General features: G+C 43.0%; 1 protein-coding gene across 5 annotated transcripts in view; it reads right to left on the bottom strand.

Annotated features, from left to right (window-relative positions):
• Positions 1 to 23,731, bottom strand: part of XPO7 (exportin 7) — a 42,345-nt gene that overhangs the window by 14,030 nt on the left and 4,584 nt on the right. For 2 of the 5 annotated variants that reach the window (XM_039324186.1, XM_039324187.1), the window contains 17 exons: positions 21,997 to 22,143; positions 21,516 to 21,609; positions 20,561 to 20,727; positions 19,615 to 19,707; positions 16,786 to 16,890; positions 15,219 to 15,384; positions 12,276 to 12,349; positions 11,899 to 12,018; positions 9,516 to 9,662; positions 9,040 to 9,212; positions 8,621 to 8,814; positions 7,385 to 7,490; positions 6,231 to 6,366; positions 4,033 to 4,106; positions 3,658 to 3,738; positions 2,886 to 2,949; positions 50 to 158 (listed from right to left, as the gene is read on the bottom strand). In XM_039324186.1, coding sequence (XP_039180120.1) covers positions 50 to 158; positions 2,886 to 2,949; positions 3,658 to 3,738; positions 4,033 to 4,106; positions 6,231 to 6,366; positions 7,385 to 7,490; positions 8,621 to 8,814; positions 9,040 to 9,212; positions 9,516 to 9,662; positions 11,899 to 12,018; positions 12,276 to 12,349; positions 15,219 to 15,384; positions 16,786 to 16,890; positions 19,615 to 19,707; positions 20,561 to 20,727; positions 21,516 to 21,609; positions 21,997 to 22,143 — 2,050 coding nt within the window. Of the gene's footprint in view, positions 1 to 49; positions 159 to 2,885; positions 2,950 to 3,657; positions 3,739 to 4,032; positions 4,107 to 6,230; positions 6,367 to 7,384; positions 7,491 to 8,620; positions 8,815 to 9,039; positions 9,213 to 9,515; positions 9,663 to 11,898; positions 12,019 to 12,275; positions 12,350 to 15,218; positions 15,385 to 16,785; positions 16,891 to 19,614; positions 19,708 to 20,560; positions 20,728 to 21,515; positions 21,610 to 21,996; positions 22,144 to 22,958; positions 23,085 to 23,731 lie in introns of all 5 variants that reach the window. The other 3 variants (XM_039324189.1, XM_039324190.1, XM_039324188.1) reach the window with 2 other exon arrangements.

Raw genomic sequence — 23,731 nt, 5'->3', positions numbered from 1 at the left:
CAAGAACTTAGCTGCATGCATTTGGTAGCATGGAAATGGGTTGCAGTACCGAGGTCCACCATGAGGAGGCGCCCAAGTGCCGTATAGAAAGTAGTCCGACATCTCATATCACTCAGGTTGGATTGATTGTTAATACCCAAGAAGGAAAAGTGCTCACTCTGTTGAAGAATAAAAATCGTATTATTAATGAGGTGAAATTCAATGGTGAAAAAAGTAAGGCTCTACATTTAGGCAAGAAAAAACAAATGCACAGGTACGGTGGTGGTGGTACCTTGCTCAATAGTAGTAACTATGAGAGGGATCTCAGAGTCCTAGTGGACAATCACTTAAATATGAGCCAGCAGTGTGCTGCAGCTACCAAAAAGCCAACACGGTGCTAAGCTGCATTAACAGAGGGATGGAACCAAGAGGACAATTAATCAGTGGAACAGCTTGCCTTCAGATGTTGTGGGTGCTTCATCACTCAAGGTTTTTAAGAAGAGACAGGACAGCCACTTGTCTGAAATGATACAGGGACTCCTGCTTGAGCAGGGGGCTGGACTAGAAGACCTCTAAGGTCTCTTCCAGCTCTATTCTGATTATGATTCTAAGATCATGTGAAGTGTTAATACCCCTTTACAATCCCTTGGTAAGACCACACTTGGAATACTGCATCCAGTTTTGGTCACCACGATGTAAAAAAGATGTTGAGACTCTAGAAAAAGTGCAGAGAAGAGCAACAAAGATGATCAGGGGACTGGAGGCTAAAATATATAAAGAATGGTTGCTGGAATTGGGTATGTCCAGTTTAATGACAAGAAGGACCAAGGGTGACATGTTAGCAGTGTTCCAATATCTCAGGGGTTTCCACAAAGAAGAGGGAGTCGAGCTATTCTCCAAAGCACCTGAAAGCAGGACAAGAAGCAATGGATGGAAACTAATCAAGGAGAGAAGCAACCTAGAACTAAGAAGAAATTTCCTAACAGAACAATTAATCAATGGAACAATTTGCCTCCAGTTGTGAATGTTCCAACCCTGGAAGTTTAAGAAGAGACTGGACAACCATTTGTCTGAAATGGTATAGGGCAGTGGTTCTCAACCTGTGGGTCGGGACCCCATTTGGGATCGAACGACCATTTCACGGGGGTCGCCAAACAACGCAGTCCGCCATTTTCTTCCCCCTTTTCCTTAGCTGTGCTACTCCCTTGTATTTTATTGGCCTTTGAAAGCCAATAGAATAGACTCTCTTGAATAGAGTCTAATTCTATTGGCTTTCAAAAGCCAATAGGAATTGTCCAGGCTGTCTCTGCCCTGCTGAGCCCGCCAAAAGTCCCATTCTGCAAATGGTGCTGCACCAGTTGAGTAGTCCTTGACTTACGATCGGTTGGGGGTCGCGGCATTAAAAAGGTTGAGAACCACTGGTATAGGGGTTCCTGCCTAAGCAGGGGTAGGACTAGAAGACCTCCAAGGTCCCTTCTAACTCTGTTATTCTATTCTATTCTATTCTATTCTATTCTATTCTATTCTATTCTATTCTATTCTATTCTAATTCTAATTCTAATTCTAATTCTATTCTGTGCCATTCCATTCAGGAACAGACACAAGATGAGTCCTTGGCATATGGACACCATGGAAAGTCAGGCTTCAAGTGCCTGCCTTCTTTGCCCTTGTATTTGCCAAGGAACTAGCATAATTGCAAACCTGGGGCTTTTTTCCTCCTTCTGGTAGAGTCCAATCCAATGCAGGTCACTGACTCTGGACTAAAACAGAAGTTCTGAGTACTCCATCACTGGAGGCTTTCAAAAAGAGACTGGATAGCCATTTGCCTGAAATGATATAGTCTCCTGCTCGAGCAGGGAGTTGGACTAGAGGACCTCCAAGGTCCCTTCCAACTATATTTCAAATATGCTTAAATCAACTTGCATTATTTATGGTATTTGACAAGCAGCGTTCCTTTGTTTGACATGCTATTTTAGGCAGCCAACTCCTAGAGCAGTGGGTCTTAAACTGAATCTAATGCAGGTAGTCCTTGCTTAATGACTGGTCACTTAATGACCAGTGAAAGTTACAATAGACTTCAAAAATGCTACTTACAACCTTCCCCAAAGTTATAATAGCCGCATTTCCAACCCCCCGCCCCCCCGTGCTCACATGATCCCATTTTGGGCATTTGACAAATGGTTTGTATTTAAATCCGGCTGCAGTGTCCTGAGATTGCATGACTGTGATTTGCAACTGGTTTGTGTTGTTCTAGTGCCGTTCTAGAATCAAGCTTGTGTCTATATAACACACTGACCTGTGTGTTATATACACCTAGGCCAAATATAGACAATTTTGACCTCAGAAGTCCATGATTGGTGTGTGTGTGTGTGTGTGTGTGTGTGTGTGTGTGTGTGTGTGTGAATGAACGCTAATGGGCAGCAGAGCACAGGAAGAGGGAGGCTTTCTGAAGAGTTCAGAGTTCAGATGCCCCTGAACAGTCAAAGCGTGGAGAGATGTTCTGTGGGCAACCATACTGGAAAGTTTTTATCCGCTAGAATAGTGCACGGTCAACTACAACAGGAATGGGCAGACAAAGTGGCTAAAATGTCAACAGGCTAGCAGCGTGTGTCCTTCTTGCCAAGGTCCATCAGGAGAGCTTTCAATCGATGGCGGTAAAAGTCAAATTACTGGGGGAAAACCTGCTAGGAGACACAACGCTTTGTTTTGCCCAAGAAGGGCAGGATTGACAGGACTAGGATAATTTGTATGGCAATGTCTGAATTTTAACCTGCTTCCCCGTGGATCTACAGCTTCAGCCCTTCTTCCCTCTATAACGAAAGAGGAAGCCTTCAAAGATGCCCCAGCTGATAGTATTTGGAAGGCAACGCCTCCAATAAGCTTTGCCAAAGAACTTGATAACTAACCGTGTGATTGTTCAGCATGAATTGCACAGCGCTCAGTTTCACCAGTTTCCTAACGCTGCTGTAGGTAAAAGTGAGGTTAAGGAAACAGCAAGACATCAGCCTGATCAGAAAATTTCATAGGCATAACGTGAAGGTTATCTAGCATGCAATGGTGGGTACAGATGTTAGGTTAACAGACTGCCACTGGATCTGTTGAATGGTGTTGCGGGGAGCCAAAGTCCAAAACATCAGAAGGGCACCACCTGATCTCTCCCTTCCTCTAAGTATAGGTGTGTTAAAAAGTTTAGGCATCCCTGGTAGAATTGCATCCACTTTTTTCTTAATTCTGAATCTGTAAACACTTGGCACATACACAATACATATGCGTGCAAATTGGCAGATGGAGGACACTTTTAACTTTCTGTTTACTAAGGAATTCACTGAAACAGTTTGACTAGAGAGAGCTAAACTTGCACAGGGCTCATCTGCAGCTCTCTGCCTGGACAGGTGTCTCCCCTTAGCAATGGCAATCGGGACCATATTCCCCCATTCCACCCCAATTTAATCTTCATCTTACAAATATATAGTTAATGTATTTATTATACGCTATCATATGATTATTTATATTTACTGTTGCAATATATCTGCTGCTTATCCTACTCTAGTCTTGAAAGGAATCCTATGAGAAACAGGGCACCAGGCACCGAGGAGCTTTCGAGGGAAGCCTCCCCAGGATGCCTAGAGCTCCCCTGTCCCAGCCCAGGTAGGCCGACCAGCCGGCAGGAAAGGATATCCAATGGAGAGGTCATTGAGAAGCTGCAACGTCTTGGAGGTGATTGGTTCGCACCGTCCCCAGTACTTCAGGTTAGTGATTCTGTAGGGAGAGGAAATGCACACCGTCCAGTGGTTGCTCCTTTCGCCTCAGGCCTTTCATCCTCCCAAAGCCCCAGTCAACAAGAAAGCTCAGAGATGCTGGGGTGGAATCACTCATCTCTGCTGTCCCAAAGCTGCATGGTCCAATGTTTGGAGGGGGGGGGGCTGCCTCTAGGACCAATACCTGCAGTCGGGGCAGACTGCCAGCCCAACAAGCCATCACAGGCAGAACCCTTTCACACAGACCCAGACTGCAGGGTGCAGCCAATGCTCAGGTGACAGCCGAAGGACTTACATTTTTCCTATGAAGACACTCAGGACCATGGTCTCATCATTCAGCCCCAGGACTTCTGAGAGCCGGCGATACAGCTAGGAGTGGAAAACCGATTTCAGCTCAGGCGGCTCTTAAGAATTCACTTTCAATCTCGAGCTAGGTTCCTAGAGCAGATCAGCTGCCCTCCTCCCCAGCAAAAGCCTGTCTGGATGCCTCAGAATCAAGCCCCTCACTGGGGACTTGACTGAACCCTTCCGCTGCCTCCAGTTCGGATGGCCTGCAATTGGCCACCTGGCAGCTTCTCCCCTTCGGGCAGGATATGCCAAGAGCTGGTCTGAAAGGAGGTCACCTCGGATACGGTAGTTGCCCAGGGGACAGGCGTCAAGTAAGATACAAAACTGCTTTGTGCAAACTTTGTGCCAGCAAATTCCAAAAGCCACCATCTCGAGAATCCTATGCTGGTGGAGGCTTTCATGCCTGGTATCTGTTGGGCTTCAGGATTTAGTGACCATGGTCTAGAGAACAGATGACCCGACACTTTGCCAGCAACTCTGGCCGACACCTTCACAGGAAACTGAGCAGGGATCGACTGGGTTCCTGTCTTTATAGCTGAGTGTCCTGACTCCTGGCTGGCCTTAGCTGAACTGGTTTCCAAAGAAGTTGATTCAGGAGGTGTTAGAGTCACAATCTACAAAACACTCAAGTGCGATCCTGAATGCTGCAGAAACCTAACTGCTTTATCAAGCCTTCATCGGTCCCATCCCCACGTGCCACATTGCCAAATGCCTTGCAACCCTCGCACAATCATATACTGTACAAGGAGTCCTCAATTGTGATGCTGCCTAGAATTTCTGTCCTATGAAGGTTGTAAGTCAAATCTTCCACATGACTGACTGATTTTATGATATTTGGCAGTGGCTAAACGAACGCTGTGGTTCTAAAGTGAGTCAACCCACTTATTCCAGAACTGCAACTACCTGGAGTGCCCAGAAGTACAAATTTGCAGATGACTTAAATATGAACGAACAATGTGCTGCAGTTGCCAAATGCCATAGTGGGCTGCATCAACACAGTGATAGCATCAAGATCATAAAAAGGAATAATATTCCTTTATACTGCATTAGTGAGGCCACACATGGAATACTACAGTTCTGATCACCCCAATACAAAGATGTTGAGATGATAGAGTGCAGAGAAGAGCAACAAAAATTATTAGGGGTTTGCAGACTAAAGCATATGATGAACACTTGAGGGAACGAGCTTTATCTAGCCTATCCTAGATTAGGGGGCACATGATAACAGTCTTCCAGTATTTGAGGGGCTAGGGAAGAGGCAGGTCAGTTCATTCTCCTAGTATCTGAGGGCAGGACAAGAAGCAATGGATGGAAGCTTATTAAAGAGAAATCCAAACCAAAAGGAGAAATTTTCTGACAGTGAGAACAATTAATCAATGGGACAGTTGAAGTTGTGGTGCTCCATCACTGGAGATTTTCAAAAACAGATTGGACAACCATTTGTCTAGGATAGCATAAGGTCTCCTGCACTGAGCAGGATTGCACCAGAAGACTTCCGACATCCCTTCCTGACTTATGGTTCTATTTCTATGCATTCAGACATCTTAACCAAGCTCCATAAGCTGATGGGTACTTCATGAGTGAGATTAGATGAGCATTACAAAACAGGCAAATAATAATAAAGACAAACCACTCCAATAGGGAGGGCATTTATGTCCTACGCTGAGAAGGTCATTGACCGAATAAGAAAATTATTAGAAAAACACATAAACTAAGAACCAATCAGGAACCAGAACTCCAAAAATGACCAATCAGAATGAACAAAGGACCAATCAGGAACTGACATCACCAAAATAACTAATCAGCATTGGGCACAAACCAAGAAGTAACCAAAGAGAAGACCTCACCAACCTGCCCCAGCTGAAAACCTCAAGGCCAATGGAGACCCCTGGCTATCAAGACAGGAGCCCAGCCTGTCCTTACTCCATCACTTGTGGCCTGTATGGGACCCCACTTTGCTTCTGAAGGTGGCAGCCACAGCTGCTGGCAAAATGTTAGGAAACCTGTTCTGCAGACCACGGTCACTAAACCCTGAAGCCCCACACTGACCAAGAATAATCTGCAGATGAAGAGTTTTTATAAAGCTTATCGTGAAAACATGAAAAATTCTGTAATGAGAAGAGATCCACTACAAGTATTTTTTACCTTAGAGGATTTCTGCACCTGGTCTCCTATGTAAATTTTTCGGAACTGCTCAAAGAAGCTCAGCATGGCCAGCTCTAGCTTCTCATTGCCTGCCTGAGCAAGACGTGAATCGGTCAAGTTCATGAGCTGAAGAACCCTGGAAAAGCAGGAAGGGAAGGAATGAAGAACGCGGCAGTGCTGAGGCCACAAGTCCAAATTGCTCCTCCATCCATTTATTCAAAAGGGTATTTTTTTTTTAATTTAAAAATGGCAGGCTGCTGACTTTCTGTGTCTGGTTGAATTTGTAGCCCTTGTAAAGCTGGTCCACAGAAAACCGTATGAGGAGGACAAATCACACGGGTTCCTCTGAAATCACCTTTTGGCTCGGGAAGTCTAGAGACAAGCATTGTCACATAGCTAAGTGCCAAAAGTGGGCGCTTCTGGTACATTGAAAACCACTCTGCTAATTTTGCCACATCCAGAATTTCATGCAGGGCTGTCAAGGAGACCTTAAAGACTCAGAAATATCTGACTGATGGAAAACTTTTTGTTTTCATAACATTAAAGAACGATCAGAAAAAGGATCCTTTCAACATGTTTTAATTTTAGAATTTATAAATTTTACTTGACAAGATTACATTTTGGAGAAGGTTAAAAAAATCAGCAGAAGGAAAGCTTAACTCAATTAATGGCTACCCTACCTTTTCTTTTCTTTTAGCAATGGTTGAGGTGTCACTTTCTCTTGAAAATAGCTGCTGTGCTTTGACCACAAACTTTGAACTTTCCCATTTCAAAGCCCAGCAACCCACCGATTTTCAGTATTTAGTTCTGTGTTCTGCATCCAAAACCGCAGAGTTTGTTCTGTAGAGGTCGCAATGAAGTGCACATGCACACCCAGCTGATTCATAAAAACATATATTCGGGTTGTGAGTGCTGACAAGGTGAACAGCCAGTGCAGCATAATGCTCAATTATTACTATTTTTATTAATCACTTATTGCAGTCAGCCAGATGTTCAGACTGGATCTGGCATTTTAATCCACGTGTCGAGTGCTTCCCAAAGACCCGGGACAGGCAGAGGTCGATAACAGAATAATGGGAAAATGTTGGATTACTCCCTTGGATGGTATTAAAGGGATTGTGGCAGGATTCTTATTGTTGGTGCTAGGCTCTTACCGACAAACCAGTTCTCCATCCATGGCATCTTGCTCGTCTGTGCTGGCAAATGACACCCGCCCGCCAATCACGGCCCCAATGATATAGACCAGCCAGGTGAGGCGTCCTGAAGTCAGAAAAAGTAACAGAGCTAATCTATAAACCTGTCTTCTCCCCACACACCTTTCCTTTATTTAGACTGAGAAGGTTGCCCCTCTTACTCTGGGCAGCCAGCCAGCAGGCAAAACCATCCATGTCATACACACACTTCTCACATCAGCCCTCACATAAACACATCCAAAGCACAAAAAAGGCAAGCAAGGGAAAACCCAGCAACAGAAATACACACAACTCATGAGCTCATCCCGCAGAGTGGGATGGGAGGCGGGTGGAGGCAGTTGCAGCATCCCTGCAGTTGGTCATACGGGCAGCCAGAGGATCAAGCGCCTGAACTGTGATCCTGCGACTGCAGGGGGCGCTGCAGCAGCCATAACTTTGGGTGCAGGTCATAAGGCCTTCCTTCAGCACTATCGTAATTTCAAATGGTCGCTGAATTGACGGTCTTAAATTGAGGACTGCCTATGGTCTAAGATTGGAAAAAACTAATCCACCACTCAGAAATATTGCAAAATTTTGAATGTTAGGCTTGTTTCCCCCCCCCCCATTTCACATAAATCTATTAATTGTTCTTTGCTAATCCTGCAGTTGTTTATCTGGGGCCACTTGATTGGTGCCACTTGAAATAAGTTTTATTTTGAACAATACATTTATTTTTTATTCTCGCCCAAAGAATTAGCCAGGAAAATTTTAAGCTTTTCCGATAATATACTGGTAAGACTTGAAAAGCCGACTGGTGATGTAGTCAAAACTCCGGCTCTTTGTCAACCTGAAGGGAAGAAGATTCCGTGGCTTTCCTGCCCAGTGTGTGTGTGGTAGGGCAAAGGCACTCTGATGCTTAGAAGCAGAGTTTCAAAGGTATAACACTTCTGTGGTTTATGTGGCTCTCCTTTTCATTAGATAGGAACTAATTCTGACTCTCAACTGTTAATTAACTTCATCCTGCATTAAAACACTTCCAATCTGTCCTGTATTGTTTCCAAGAATCACAATCCCCAATCATGCGCAGCTCTGCTAGAGAAACACTGCACAAGAAATCCCACTCGCAAGGGAGGCTGGTCTACCTGATTAAGCTCCGGCACCCCGAGGCTTCCCTTATGAAACCAGCCAAGCCAAGGCAGGAGACTTCTGCTCGCTCACCTTCTTGTACGGCCACATCCACGGGGATGGCTGTCGCGCTTTGCAGCAGTTCCTGGTAGGATTGAGCGGACTGGTCAAACAGCTGCACTAGGAGGGCACAGGTCTTCTCATATTCGCAGCGCCCAATAGTGGATAGCTGGTCGAGCTGCTGCTGCACCAAACCTGTGTCATCCAGTGGATCTTCTAGGCCATCTCTGTGGGTAGACAAAGCAGCCAATGGGAGAGAGAAGAAGCCTCTGCCAGACGCTCCCTTTGCAAAGGCAGAAGGGCCCTGGGAGCTCCGCTGAGGAGGCCTGCAGATTTACAGTGAAAACGTGAACGCAGCAAGGCCCTCCTAGTTGCAGCCAGTGTTATGGCAGGGTTCTTCAGACATTCCCAGGCAACGATTGTGAGGACCAGCCGCTGCCAGAACATCTTACCTCAGTATGATGTGGACGGACTCCAGCCTGGAGGTGATGTATGCTTTGGTAACCTCTGGGGTGTACGTCTCCAGCATGTGTGGCTCGGTAGCTTTAACGTAGGGAACAGATGCTGCCAGACGCTGCCACAGGCTGAGGAGATAGTGCACGCTGTTCGGAGCAAACTCCCAGTGCTGCCGAAAGGAAGGAAGGAAGGTGGTGAACGCAATCAGCCTGCCTATAAACTCTTCCTACTCAGGGGAAGAGGCCTGTTCAAGCCATCTGCAAGTAAAGCGACCGGTTCCAGCCCCAAAGAATGTAAATTCTGAAGACTGGGGTCCTAAGGGAAGCCGTGCCTTTCCCTGCCCATCCGAGTTCAAAAGGCCCCCCATGGTGAAGAAGCAGGAGCTGGGAGGAGAGAAGTGACAGCTGCTGCATTTGTGCTCCACCTACCACCCACAGATTCGCTCCAGCAAAAAGAAACCACAGTGTCCCACCTGCAAGCTGGTGACAGTGAAATTGGCAATGAGTCGGATGACCTCAGGATAGTTTTCCACTTTTACTAGCTCCCCGAGCTGATAATTGCTTTTCAGACGAGCTAAAAGCCGACAGAATTCATGATAGTTGTTTGGGTCTGACAAACTCTGAGACAGAAAAAGAGAAGAAGGAGAATCATCAGTTCTGCATCAACCCCTCAATGAGAACACTGGAGCTGTTACATGAAGCACTTGGACACCTTGGGATTGACCGAGATCATCCCGTTACACCAAATACAAAGCCTCCAGCATTAGGCTAGCCTGGGACTGCTGGGTCCACAACACAAAAAAGATGCTGGAGCCCTAGAAAGAATGCAGAGAAGAGCAACAACGATGATTATCGGTCTGGGGGCTAAAGCGTAGATGAAGGGTGGAGGGAAGTGGCCTATCAAAGAGAGGGTGCACCAGATGTCTAGTTAGCCCCAATGTAGTAGAGAAGTTTACACCTTGGGAACTCAAAACCCCGAAAGTGTTCACCCAAGTAGGTGGCTCACTAGTAGGGAGAGGCCCTGCAACTTTCTCCCTACCTTACTTGCCAGGGGGAAAAAACTCTCCAGACTGCCTCAATGTAACAGCATCAGGGAGGACGTCGTGAATTCCATCATCCCTTCCAATGAAGTAGCCGCCCCAGCGATCACCAGAGCGCAGGGAAAATTGGAACCCAAAGTAATTGACGATCTCACTCATGCTCTGAAAATGGCCCTAGCAGGAGATGACTGTTCACACACCACAAAAATGATGTTACTGTACATGATGGCCGTGCTTGAATCAGGACCCAACTCTATGTACCCGCAAGCCTGAGGACTCTGGTCTTGCAGTGGAGCCACAATTCTAAGACAGCTGGACACTTTGGTTTTGTCAAGACCTTGCACCTTTTGAGGCGCCAATTCTGGTGGCTGAGAACGAAAAAGGACATTGAAAGCTATGTTACCAGTTGCCCTGTAGGCTCATCAGCGAAAAGACATCCTGGAAAACCACCAGGGCTACTGCAACCGGTGGCCAACCCTACAACTCCTTGGAAGGAGATATCCATGGACTTTATTGCTGAACTGCCAGAAAGCTCTGGAAATACTGCAATATGGGTTATCACCTAACTATTTTCTAAACAGGTGCACTTTGTGGCTTGTCCCAAAATCCCTTCTGCATGAACTCTTGCAAACTCTTTGTGCAACATGTTTATAATTCCATGGGCCTCTGAGAGGATTGTCTCTGACAGACAATTTACGTCTTAATTTTGGGAAGAATTTATAAAGCTCTTAAGGACTTCCCCGGGACTCAGTTCCTCTCATCACCCTCAGACTAACAGAGCCTGAGAATGCATGAATAGTGTCTTAGTGCAGTATCTGCAATGTTACATTAATTATCAACAGGACAATTGGTCAGACCTTCTTCCCTTCGCAAAAGTAGCATATAATAATTCAATACACAGCAGCACCAGGTTTGCACCACTCCTGTAGCCACTGGCTGGGACTTTGTCTCTATGCCTGAACTCCCCCAATATTCACCCCAAACCACATCACTAACTGAGTGGGTGAAGTCATTGAAAATTACATGGCCAGTTGCTTGCAAAGCACTAGAGGACAGAAACATCTTTGTAATACAGGACACGTTAGCAAGATTGTTACCTAGACCACCCTTCAGTTATTTTTTATGTGGACTTTTTGTGCTTTAAGCAGAAATGGATTATAACTTGCTATAAGGTCTGCTAGAGAGATCTTTAAAAAGATAAGGTAAAATTTCCCCTGTCCAGTCGTGTCCAACTCCAGGGGGCGGTGCTCATCTCCATTTCCGACCCGAGGGAGCTAGTGTTGTCTGAAGATGCTTCCATGGTCATACGGCCAGCATAACTATACACCAAGGGACATAGAATGCTGTCACCCTCCCACTGAAGTGGTACCTATTTATCTAATGGCATTTGCATACTTTCAAACTGCTAGGTGGGCGGGAGCCGAGGCAGGAACGGGAGCTCAGGCAATCACGCAATGCTTGGGTCTTGAACTGACAATTCTCCGGTCAACAAGCCCAGCATCTTAACCACTAGGCCACCACGCTCCTGGATAGATCTTATAAAGATTTAAAATACGGTAAATAAATGAAGTGAACGAAGGACAAGCTGGAGGATATTCTATAGTTCTTCAAAAATAATCTTTTTTTTTCTGAGCCTTCCTCAAAGGGAACCTTCACTGTCTCCATTTTGCACATGACTGCAAATGGCAACTGCACACGCACCAGCCTCAGCTGGAAGCAGACACCCAGGATGAGTTTCCGGACATCTATTTGAAGCTTCGAAGGACAATTTGTGACAATGTTCATATACATTTGTTCTGTTCACATTCTGACTTACTTGGGGATTTTCCAGTATGCGCTTGACACCATCAACAAGGTGTGACAGGAACTTGGCTCTTTCTGCATTATTAAATAGGGACCGCCGGACTGAGGCAATTTGCACTAGACAGGACAAGACCTAAGCCAGGGGAGCAAAATAAAACCATGAATTGTTTGAAGGAGTGAGCCCCTAAGCAAAAATGATGTGCAAAGGCACCTGAAGACTGTAACAACACAAGCATGTTCTCTTCTGGTGGGAGGTGGGGCAGACAGAAAGAGCAAAGTATTTTTTCTTGACTTTGAATGTAGCTGGGCCCAGATGTATAGTACTACTGGGGTCCCACCCACCCTCTGATCATTTTCCAGGGGAAATCTATGAGACAGAGAGATACTTACCAGGGGTGAAAAAGTGGGAGGTATGGAATGGTACAGATCAAAAAATAACTGCAGGGTTGAGGAATCTAGAAAGGCTGAAAGAGAGACAAGCATAATTTCAGGTCAGACTTAAAACAGCGTATTGCAAACATCCTTCAGGCCAACACTAATGCACAGCAGGACTTAGGGCAACAATTAGCTGCCCTACTGAGGATTCTCTGGCCAAGTAAGAGAATTAAGGTGTAAAAGCAGCTACTCCTCTTTGCTCTCTCCACTTAAACAGCATGGCCCATTCTTCCTCATAGAATATCAGAGTTCGAAGGGACCTTGGAGGTCTTCTAGTCCAACCCCCTGCTCAAACAGGGGATCCTACACCATTTCAGACAAGTGGCTGTCCAGTCTCTTCTTAGAAACTTCCAGTGATGAAGCACCCACAACCTCTGAAGGCAAGCCATTCAACTGGTTAATTGTTCTCACTGTTAGGAAGTTTTTCCTTAATTCCAGGTTGCTTCCCTCCCTGATTAGTTTCCATCCATTGTTTCTTGTCTTGACTTCAATTCTTTGGAAAATAGATTGAGCTCCTCTTCTTCGTGGCAGCCCTTCAAATATTGGAAAACTGCGATCATGTCACCCCTAGTCCTTCTTTTCAATAATTAGCTATACTCAATTCCTGTAACCATTCATCATGTTTTATCTTCCAGGTCCCTAATCATCTTTGTTGCTCTTCTCTGCACTTTTTCCAAAGTCTCATCAGCTTTTTTTATAACGTGGCGACCAAACCTGGATGCAGCATTCCAGGTGTGGCCTTACTAAGGCTGAGTCAACCTTGAGACTGGTGAGATTTGAACTGCCAAACTGCTGGCAATTGGCAGAATTAGCCTACAATATTGAATTCTAACCACTGCGCCACCAGGGCTCTTTTACTATAGATAGTAATCCACAGTTGTATAAAAATGATTCCTTGCAGCTACTGTAAGAGTATGTAAAGTATGCACTTTGATTTTAATGGAAATGTAAGGAAAAGAAAAAGAAATTTGGGGGGGGGGTTATTGAAAAGCTAGAGTTCAGCTGTGCTGTGGTTCATCTCCTCTCTTTTCAGCAGTGCAAAGGAGAGGGCTGCTTAACAAAAACAAGGGCCTCTTTCTCCCCAGGGAGGAATGCCGAAAAGGAGGATTGCACCATTTGCAGGAAGGAGATTTTACAGAGAGAAGATTCTGCAAAGATCTGCAGCAAGAGGAATTACACCTCCTTTTGCAGGAAATCTCAGGCTATTTTTTTTTTTTTTTTTAGAATAGGCTTTGGTCTTAGCCCTCTATCTCTTGCCTTGGAAGATCATGCCTATGTGGTCTTGAAGTGCTCTGCAATTATCCCTTTCCTCCCTGCCTCCTTGTGATTCTGATTTATCCCCTTCTTCCCTGTCTTGCGTTCCGTGCTTATCCTTATCCTTTCTGCCTGCGCTGTCAGTGCTCTTCTGGATCACCTCATTGCCCCCAGTCCTCCCCAGATTGCTTTTAAAACCACGGATTCTATGTATTTCTTGGAACCTCTATGCTTCTATGCTATAAATCCCAACTGCCACCTTTTGAATGCCCGTGAGTTTGGCTCTAAACCAGGGGAAGAAAGCTTTCTGAAGTGCTTGGTTTAAACCACAAGGCAATTATGCTGAAAAGAGGAGGGGAAATGAGATCCGGGAGAGAAGTCACTTTCAGGAGGCATTTGAGAAGAAGCCCAGAGGTCCCTACATCCATTAACTGCATACAGGTACTAAGGAGTATGCTTGCAAATATTGTTGTATTTTCAATCAGCAGAAACCTTTTTAAATGCATTTATGGTCTGAACCGTAGGTGAGCGCAATTACATCTGGGTCATTCCATGACAAATCAATGAAAAATGGTATATTTTATCTGGAAATTCTGCACAGCCATTAAGTATGACTAAATATATATGCAGCCAATTATTTTCTCTGCTGATTGAATTATACCACCTTCTACTGCAAAAAATGGACTCTTATTATTTTCCCTATGCACTAGAAAGCTGAGATATGGAAGACTTACTGACAGTCAAACAAACACATAGTGTCCAATTATTCAGGAACATGGCCATTTATTATGTTCTAGGTCCAATAGGATTTCGGACAATGGCAAAAATTACTGCTCTGTGTTGAAGATTATCCCTTGGCTTAGTCTTGCTCTCTCTTTGGTTAGAATAAAGCCCCATCTTCACCATTTACTTGCTCCAAAACACACTTTTTATAACTGGCTCATCAGAAGAAGAGAATTCTGCCTCTCTTGCTCCCTCCCCCATGTATGCCAACCTCTCCAAAGGCCACAATGCACTTAGCTGATATTCCAGGTTATAAGAAAGTAGAACAAAAATTAATCATGCATAATACTGCCGTTTTTTAAAAATTGTCTACTGGCACAGTAAACAAAACTTTATAATAAAAACAAGATGGAAAACTTTTAATATTTAGTGACCAATGGCCCAATGGAAGTAATATGCAAGAGCAGATTTTCTTTTTCTCCAAAATGATGACCAGACCAGACTATTCCAGGTCAAGGGAATTCTACTGCATTGGCCGTTATGGAAAGAGCCTCTTGCCTCACTGGGATGAGCAGTTATCTAAAGATTCTAATCTGGTTACTAGGAAATGCTTCTTAGGAGTTGAATGACATTATTTTCTCTCTGTAATGATCACAGCAATTCTCTAAGGAGGGTACATGTTTTCCCCATCTTCTGAGTATTCTCATGATTATTTCTGTGGACCCACTTAGGCAGCTTGCAAAATTGGCCAAATTGGAGTAGGTTTTTAAGAACACCCTCCATACGCTGTGCCAACCCAAAGGCAAAGGTTTCCCAAGGCCTGTACAACATGACTCGAGCTATGTCTACAAAGATCAAGAGAAGCATGCAACTACAACCCTTTAATGCAGTTTAAAGAAACGGAGCAACTCAGCCCTTTACCTGATCTCCAGCTGGTAGGGATCTGCACTGTGCAGAGATCGTCAGATGACTCGTCTGTTGATGTACCAATGAAGTCAAAGTTCAAACAATTGTATGTGAGCTTGAGAAGCTGCATAAGAAGACCATGCTGACTTTCGTCATTCAAATTCAGGTTTTTTCCTGAAGCCTAAAAAAAAGAAAACCGAAATGGATGCAATTTTTAAGACATCAGCTGGGTATGAAAAAATATTTTATTTCAGGTTTCTGGTAGAACCTGATTTCCTAAGGAACCAGGAGTCTGTCTATCTTGTATTATTCCCCTTTAAATCTAGAAGCCAAATACAGAAACACCTAGGTATTTAGTTAGTAAGCATGCCTCATTTGGAAGACAGTAGCAACATTTTTATTCATAACCTTGGCTTGTATGGTTTGGTGCCTTCAATGAATTGTTAGCATTAAAGGATTTCTTTTATATATATATATATATATATATATATATATATATATATATATATATATATATATATATACACACACACACACACACACACACACACACACACACACACACACATGTATTGTTATGTGTGTGTGTATTAACGGTGAGCTGTATTTTACATTTTGTGACTTGGTCACAAATGGCATATCAAATAACAAGCCAAATAACTACAGGCTATTTTTAAAGTTGCCTTGTACACCTTGAACATGTACCCTACACCAGTGGTCCCCAAACTTTTTGGCAGCAGGGACTGGTTTCATGGAAGACACTTTTTCCACAGACTGAGGCTGGGGGAGGAATACGTAACCTAGATCCCTCGCACGTGCAGTTTACAGTAGGCTGCAAATACAATATGAAGCTTCACTCTCTCAATTGCCCACCACTAACCCCCAGCTGTCCGGCATGGTTCCTAACAGGCCGTGGACCAGTCCCATTGGTTGAGGACCCCTGCCATAGGCCAAACCATCAGAATATAAATGCAGACTTCAAAAAGAGCTGCATTTCACTATAGACACTGCAGAGCTTTTGACAGAGATCTCTTGTAGCAATCTGGACTAGAAACAATTGAGATCAGGTTTCTCAGAGTTTCAACTGGAAAAAGAATTCAGACTACAACATAAAATTCCAGCAAGTCTTCAAGTAAGAAACCTGTATATAGGCAAGTAAAGAAGGCAAGATTCTGGTTCATTTTCCAAGCAGAAGCAATGAGGTGTGCCTCGTTTGTGAAGGTGGGGCAGTTTGTACCTGTTGTTTGTCTCAAAAAGCGCTAGTAGCCTTCTTACCAATATGAAATTCAGGCCTCTTAACACTTAACATTTGCCTCCAGATTGGGAAGTTCTGAAAAACTCGCTCCCACAGAAGCCCGAGCTCCATCTTCACATTACCACTATGGTTTTGGGACATTAGCTGGGCTTCTTGCCAGCAGAGCCTAACAATCCTACTTTATCATATACAGAAGTTGCCATACCAGGCTGAAGTTAGAGGTTTTCAGAGCTCTAAATCTACAGTAACATTGGATTTAATCATTTTTACCTTAATCATTTCACTCAGTTGTCAACACTAAAGCACTAAGGTCTCAAGTTTTCTTACCTGTTTCAGTAAATTGCAGGACAGCGTGAAAATATCAAACAAAGATGAGTCGCGGAATGAGGAAGCAATTTTCCTGTGCTTGGTCAAAGGATGTGTAGTGTCTGCCTGGAGATTGAGAAAGGGAGAAAAAGAAAGCAAGTTATCGTTAGATCTTAAATGCTCATGATGAAAATAAGAACAAGGATTTGTGGGGGAGTCATGATGGCCCTGACTCTTTCCAGATGTGCCCCAGATGGCTGCTCCTCCTAGGAAGATGTACCCTTCAACAGCCTTCATGCTCACAACTGTGGTGGAACATTTGACTAACTTCACTTTTGGAAATAGCCTATTTAACTATCTTAAAGTTATTAGAGACTTTTGGAACAAATCTGAAAAGCCATCCGGTGAGTTTACCTTCATTTGTGAACTAAAAAAAATAAACTTATTTTTAAATAAACTTAAGAATGTAAAGAATTGTAAACAAATGGCAAAAAGGTAAATAAAAGTTTGGTCTAAAAAAGTTATAAACAAATCAAGGGACAAATATTCCAGACAAATTTGGAATATTGAGACTTTTACTATAAGATTTGGGAAAGAATTTTGGAAAGAATTATTTAAATAAACAGCTTTTCAAGAGAACCAAATTGTTTTGTCTCACTTTAATCATAATAGAAATTTGAGACTTTATGATATCTGAAACTGGACACTAGAGGGGACTAAAAACTCCAGGCAGTGTCTTTGCCTTTGTTTGTTTTTTTTTGTTAGTATGGAGATTTACAAAACAACATGTTACAACATTTGAAATTTGAAATACTTGTGGAGATTTTTAAATGAGGATAGAAATTAGTAGCTATAAGGTCAATGTCGGTAGTGATGCTTCTATGAATAGACTATTTCCAAAAGATGTTAATGAAGGAATGACAGATGTGCAACAAATTTTGCCTACTGTAGAAATATTGGAACCAGAAATATTGGATAATAAAAAGTGTAGATTGTAAGACAGGGAAGACAGATAAAATGGAAACACAAATGACAAAAAGAATGACTGAGATAAGGACATTCAATTGGATATACAAAAAGTATTGGATAAAGCTTTGAAAATCAAAATGGAGATACAAATGATAGACCAAGATTATAATCTGGATAATGGTTTTTTACAGGTTTTACGAAAGATGTATGCTAAAGCCTCGAAGAAGCCTTTGGGATGGGAAAAGAAAAACCATTTCCCATTTAACTATCAGCATTTGCTTCCATTTCTCTTTTGAAGAAAAGGATAAATGATATGAATTATTTTATCTGTACACTGGCAGAATCTAAAATCCCCCATAACATCAAAGAATTGCTCAGTACTGTAGTGTATATAATCATGGTATATCAGTCTATACAGACAAAGCAAGGATCATTCAAGATTGAAATATGCTAAATAAAAGTACAAAATCTATTGTTTTTTAAGCACAGATGGTGTCTGCTGGGCCAAATCAGTCTGGCTGGGTTGGTGCACTCCAGTTTCCTTCAACTGAACAATGTCATCTGCCAGCATCCGGGAGTTGCACCTTCTCTGCAGCAGGGCCTGCCCACTGGAACGGGGCTCCTCCCAAGATCCAGGGGCTTCCGAGAGGCGCTCAGGTTCTAGCTCTTCTCCCAGGCACTTGGTGAGAGTGAGCAAAACCCTCTTGGATTGTGAGGATTTCTTTCTTTCTTTGCATTTCCGTCTGATTCTTGTCATGTTGGCCATCTTTTTTCTAGCTGTATTTTTGACGGTGCTTTTACTTATGAGCCAACCATAGTAGTAACTGGGAATTGAGGGGCACACAAAACCTGTCAAATCAAGCCATCCAATCAACAGGTTACACCAGGGCTAGTGCCTGAACTCTATCTCCTCGTTATACCAGCTGGGGGTCCAACATCTTCCTGCACTGCACCTGTCCATCACCCTTTTCAGCCCTGGAAGCCGCTGTCCACGTCTGCTGAAGCTACAATGACTGCTAAGAATCAGCAATGGAGGAGCAACATGCACTTTCCCTGGAAAGAGGAGATGGACAGGCCCTTTGCGAGGCGCCCCTTTTCCTCACTTCTGAACCCCCCCCCACCCCCACCTAGCTCAGAGGGAGCACTAGGGACCTCGACCCAATTCTATCACATTGGACCGTCTGCTGTCACAGGAAAACAGAGATGCTTTGTAAGCGCTTGCTACCACCTGCTGAGCAATTAGCCTCCTGTTGATTTCAACCAACAATAGAGACCACCAAAGATCTCACCTAAACCTCCATTAAATTTTACAGTTTTCAGGCCAGAGTTTTCAAATACCTGCGTGCTTGTTAGTAGAAGCCAGCAAGCCTGCCTTGGGATTAGAAAAAAAAGATACAGCCTTCAAGCTTCTCTATAGAGATAGCACAGCGGAAGGCTAGGACTGCTGAAGGAGTGGTCTTCTCCAGACATATCAAAATTTGGAGGACAGGGGTTGCCATCTGTACTTCAGAAGAAGATAAGACCACACCCTGGCATGGGGAACACGCTAGCTTTTAAGTTTTCCCAGAACTCTGATGGCTACCATGCATGACAGAAGTAAGTAGATATTAGGAAAGACTTTTCCAAAGGTGGAGCTATAAAAATGGAACGCTCATCGTGAACCTACACAATATTATTGAACAGAGGGTTATCTCTTTCGAGATCACTGTTCCATCCAAAGCCCTGCTTCTATTGCTCAGGAATTGTGCCAAAAATGGTAAATTTTAAACCCCAGTGGAGTGCCAGTATTTCTTACCAAAGCAACACACGTCTTTACAAACAAATCAGTGCACAGGCACAAAGCAGCACAAGGAAAAATGAATGAATAAAGTTGACACTTACTTCACTGAGGAAGGCTGAAGCACTTACTTGATTAATTTCATTTGTTAGCTGAGACAAGATTGTCACTCCTATGATGCAGTGCTCAACACTGTCCTAAAGAAAGAAAAAGGAAAAAAGGTCTCTATTGTTGTAGTTTACGGCTTAAATTTATTACTTATATAAAGCTGTCTGGCAGTCTGCCCCACAAATCACAAGTGTATCCCTTCTTCGAAGTAGGATACCAGTAGAAGTTTCCAACCACATTTTGCAAGCAACTGAGATTTACTTGCAATTGTCACTAATTATGGGTCCCTTGTAGGACTGGCTTTCCTGTAGTTGTTTGATAGTCAGTAGATCTATAACAAAATCCAGCTATGTGCCCAGCAGGTGCTGCATTGTCTTTTTATTTTTATTATTCTTATATATATATGAAATATGCTAAAAGCGTGTTATATAGTTCAAGGCAGAACAGGATTCTTCCATGCCCTTTCATCTTAATTTCTGCTCTTCAATACTGTCACTCCAATAGTCAGGCAAAAGGAATGACAAGTCGAGTGAACAAATTTTAGCTAAGCAACAGAAAAAATATTCCAGTCACAGAAGGGGGCTGTTTTAGAAAGCACGGGGGGGGGGGGTGTTGTTATTGAATTAGATGGCTTTGGAGTAAATCAACAGCTACCGGTCCTCACCAAAACTTTAGCACATTCTAGTTCCTCTTCCTGGAAGCTTTTGGTTGGGCACTCTGAGAAACAGGAAGCTAGATAGTGGAAGCCTTTGATCTAGTGATTGGGGCAGATAAGAATTTTAGCATTTGGCTTTGCAGTTTTCTTTTTGTTGGCCTGATACCCATAACAGTACTGATGAACACTGGTTGTGTGAAACAAGCTTACTATTAAGGAAAAAGGATAGAAATTACCAGCCAAAACCATTACATGCAAATGAAAAGTAGAAGAGATAAAATACTGACCTGCAAAAATCTTGTGACATCAGTGATGACATTTCTGAAAACATATTCATCCTTCTGGCAGTCAAACCAGCCCAGCTTTGTGATCCTGGCATAGAGCTGAATTAGTGCTTGTGTAACAAATGTGGCCAGCTTAGGTCTGGTAGCAAGATAATTGAGCACATAATTCCCTGAAATAGATGCATCAAATAAAGAAGAGTTTAGGAAACACTTAGCTGGGAAAAGTTAACCACCACTGAAGCAAATACATGCAACTGGGACTAGGCTGCTACTTATTTCATGGAAGACCCACCACATGCCTTGCATGGGGAAAAAGAAAACAATGAGAGGAGGCAGAGGAACGGCTTTGCAATGAGCCCACACCATTCAGCTCAGCATCATCAGGCAAGATCTGGCCAAAGTGCTTTCACTGTGCCCTAGCCAGTTTGCCTGACCTACAGACAACAGCATAGCTAAAGCAAGGTTCCACAGAGCTGTACTTCCTACCCCAGAGCTGCTGCTACTGATCAGCCAAAGCCCTCGGGGTGACCTCTGAAAGGCTGATTGCTCCTTCCCAACTAGAGTGAAGCTGCCTTGAAAGCCCAGGCAGACCAGGAAGGAGGAGGTTTTGAGAGAACTGGCCTTTTCCTTCCGTGTCTGACACTCCCTCACACTGTTCAAAGAGCAGCCAAAACAGCTGTTTCATACTTCTCCTCAGACTTTTTAAAGGTCACTTTATGGTACAGTATATTACAAAAGTTATTTAACATATGTCAAGGAAAAGGGAAGCATGCACATATAAGGAAGATAAGCAAGGCAAGTTCATTCTTTTTCCTCACACTATAGGTAACATAAAAGAGAAGATTCTATGAATATTCACTTTCTATCCCAGCATATGTTCTTAAACTTTTCAAATAGTCAATCTGATCCTAGGCAAGCCAGACCTTGGGACTGAGCCATCCAGCTTTGCTATACTCACGTATGTCTATGCGTTGTTCCAAGGGCAAAGGGTTGTTTGTGCGTGACACCAGTTTTGTAAGGCATGTAGCTGCCAATAATTGGGAATATGATGACTGTAAAACAAACACAAAGAAAATAAATCATTCATATAGATGGATAAATTCTGTGATTCTGCTGACAGCTCTTAGTGATCCTCATATTGGCAAGATGGCAACGTACCAATATTTAATAATCACCTTGAACCATGAGATGGGTGGCATATAAATTTAATAAATAAATAAAATAATAAAAGTATCTTTCATTGAATACTTTAAATTCTAGGTAGATGGCCCAATAATTGGGTCTCCACAAACATATTTGGCATAGCCACATTTTAAAGAATGACTGTATCTGTCAGTTGCATATGCCTTCCTATATCAGATCATCAAGATATATCCCTAAACCTGCAGAAAATATCCAGCCACTTCAAAAGTAGTGTTGTGCATTATTTGTCTACATACACTCCCTCTTTCAAGGAGAAGCTGGCACTTGTTCAAGCAATCTGGGCTATTGGTAAATTCAACCAGGGCTTTCTCTGCCTGGAGCCGTGTAGTGGTGTCCGTTGTCTCATAGAGTTGCTTGCACAAATTCTCTAGCTGGGCTAGACTCTGGAATAAACCAAAGAGAATTGAGTTAAGATTTGGTTGGTTTTGCCATTTTGGAATACATATCATGATAGAAAAAGCAGAGCTCCAGCAGACACTTAAAAAATAGCCTAATATACAGTATCTGGTTTTGCGTTATCACTACTGAAACCCTACTAAGAATATAATTCTGGTAACATCTGATACGGGTTTTAACCCCGAGTTAAAATTTAATTCCATTCCCTAACTCTGTCTTTAACCCAAATTTGTATTTCAGTCAAAACATGGACTTACAAACAGGTGCCCATCACTGGAAAGGGTGGAGAGCATTGTCCTTCCTTCAGCTGATGAAGCACTGAAGCTGCATATTTTCAGGAAGCACTGAAAACGGGCGGTACATTAAAAATGCCTGGCTTCCGTGTGGTTGGCCCTCTCTAGCACTAGGTAGCCCGTTCGTGTCTTACATAAGGTTGTCCTTAAGTTGGTCGTTCTTAATCCAAGGCAGCCTATACTACGAAGTTTAACGAACGGTAACTTTTATGTGAAATTTACAAGCTCTTTGACAATGTAACAGAGCTATTCCACAGTGGAACAGTTTACTGAAGCCACACCACAAAAGCCAAGGAGCAAACAAATCTGGACACTATTTAAATCTGCATGGAGGAGAGAGTGTCAAGTATTTAATCCCTAAATCCTGAAGGAAAGGGGGAATGTAAGTTGATCAAATGAATAAAGGTAAACAGCAAAATATGTTGATATGTTACTATGAATATGTTCATATGAAGTTCCATTAGATCATGTGTGAGCTAGATTCAATGTATGGCTACGCAGAGACTTACTTCAAACATTTTTTTACTTCAACAATTCAATTTTTTTAAAGATGGCTTGAGAGATTGCCAGGGATATCCAAATATGAAAATAGTTTTTGTGCTTGATGCTACATCTTCCTCTCAGCCACAGGAGTACTGCAGATAATTTTGAACAAACACCAAGTTAGTTTGTACGCTTATTTCCCAATTACCAACTAATGAAGACAAGGGCTAGGACTAAGCAAAGGCTTGGAATTATTCTTCAGTATAGTTGGACAACAGCAACTCTTGGAGTCATGATAATGACAGTATTGGGCATACCGACTTTCTAGAAAAGGAGTCCTGTACATGTGAGATAAGGATGCAAGCATGAAACAGCCTGAATATACTTGGTGCATCTCTCAACAAAATGTACCATCTCTCTTTGTTCAGGATTTTATTATTTTTAAAAAACATTTATATGTTTAAAAATATAAACAATTGCAGGCAGGCAACTTTTTGATGATGGCTATGGGCTGGGATTTTTCTGAAATGGGCTTCTTAGGATTCTAAGAATAGCTACTTTTAAGTCTGTTTTATATCTTTCATTAACAGCTTTGAGCATCTCCCACCTCAAAATAACAGAACCACCTATCTTTAGCAACTGCGGGCTCAGACAGTTCTTAAAACAAAAACAATTTCAAGACTGAGTGAGGCCACCAAGTCCCCCAATGGTCACTCTGCTTTGTGGAGCTGAAACTGGTGAAAAATCATAAAATTGACATAAAAAGTCAGTTGAGATGGGTGGCTACAGAAATTGAATA

The sequence above is a fragment of the Crotalus tigris genome, unplaced genomic scaffold, assembly GCF_016545835.1.
Source record: "Crotalus tigris isolate CLP2741 ecotype Arizona unplaced genomic scaffold, ASM1654583v1 scf7180000024293.1627790, whole genome shotgun sequence".
Taxonomy (NCBI): domain Eukaryota; kingdom Metazoa; phylum Chordata; class Lepidosauria; order Squamata; family Viperidae; genus Crotalus; species Crotalus tigris.
Note: the sequence above shows the minus strand (reverse complement) of the source record. Positions and strands in the feature narration are given on the sequence as shown.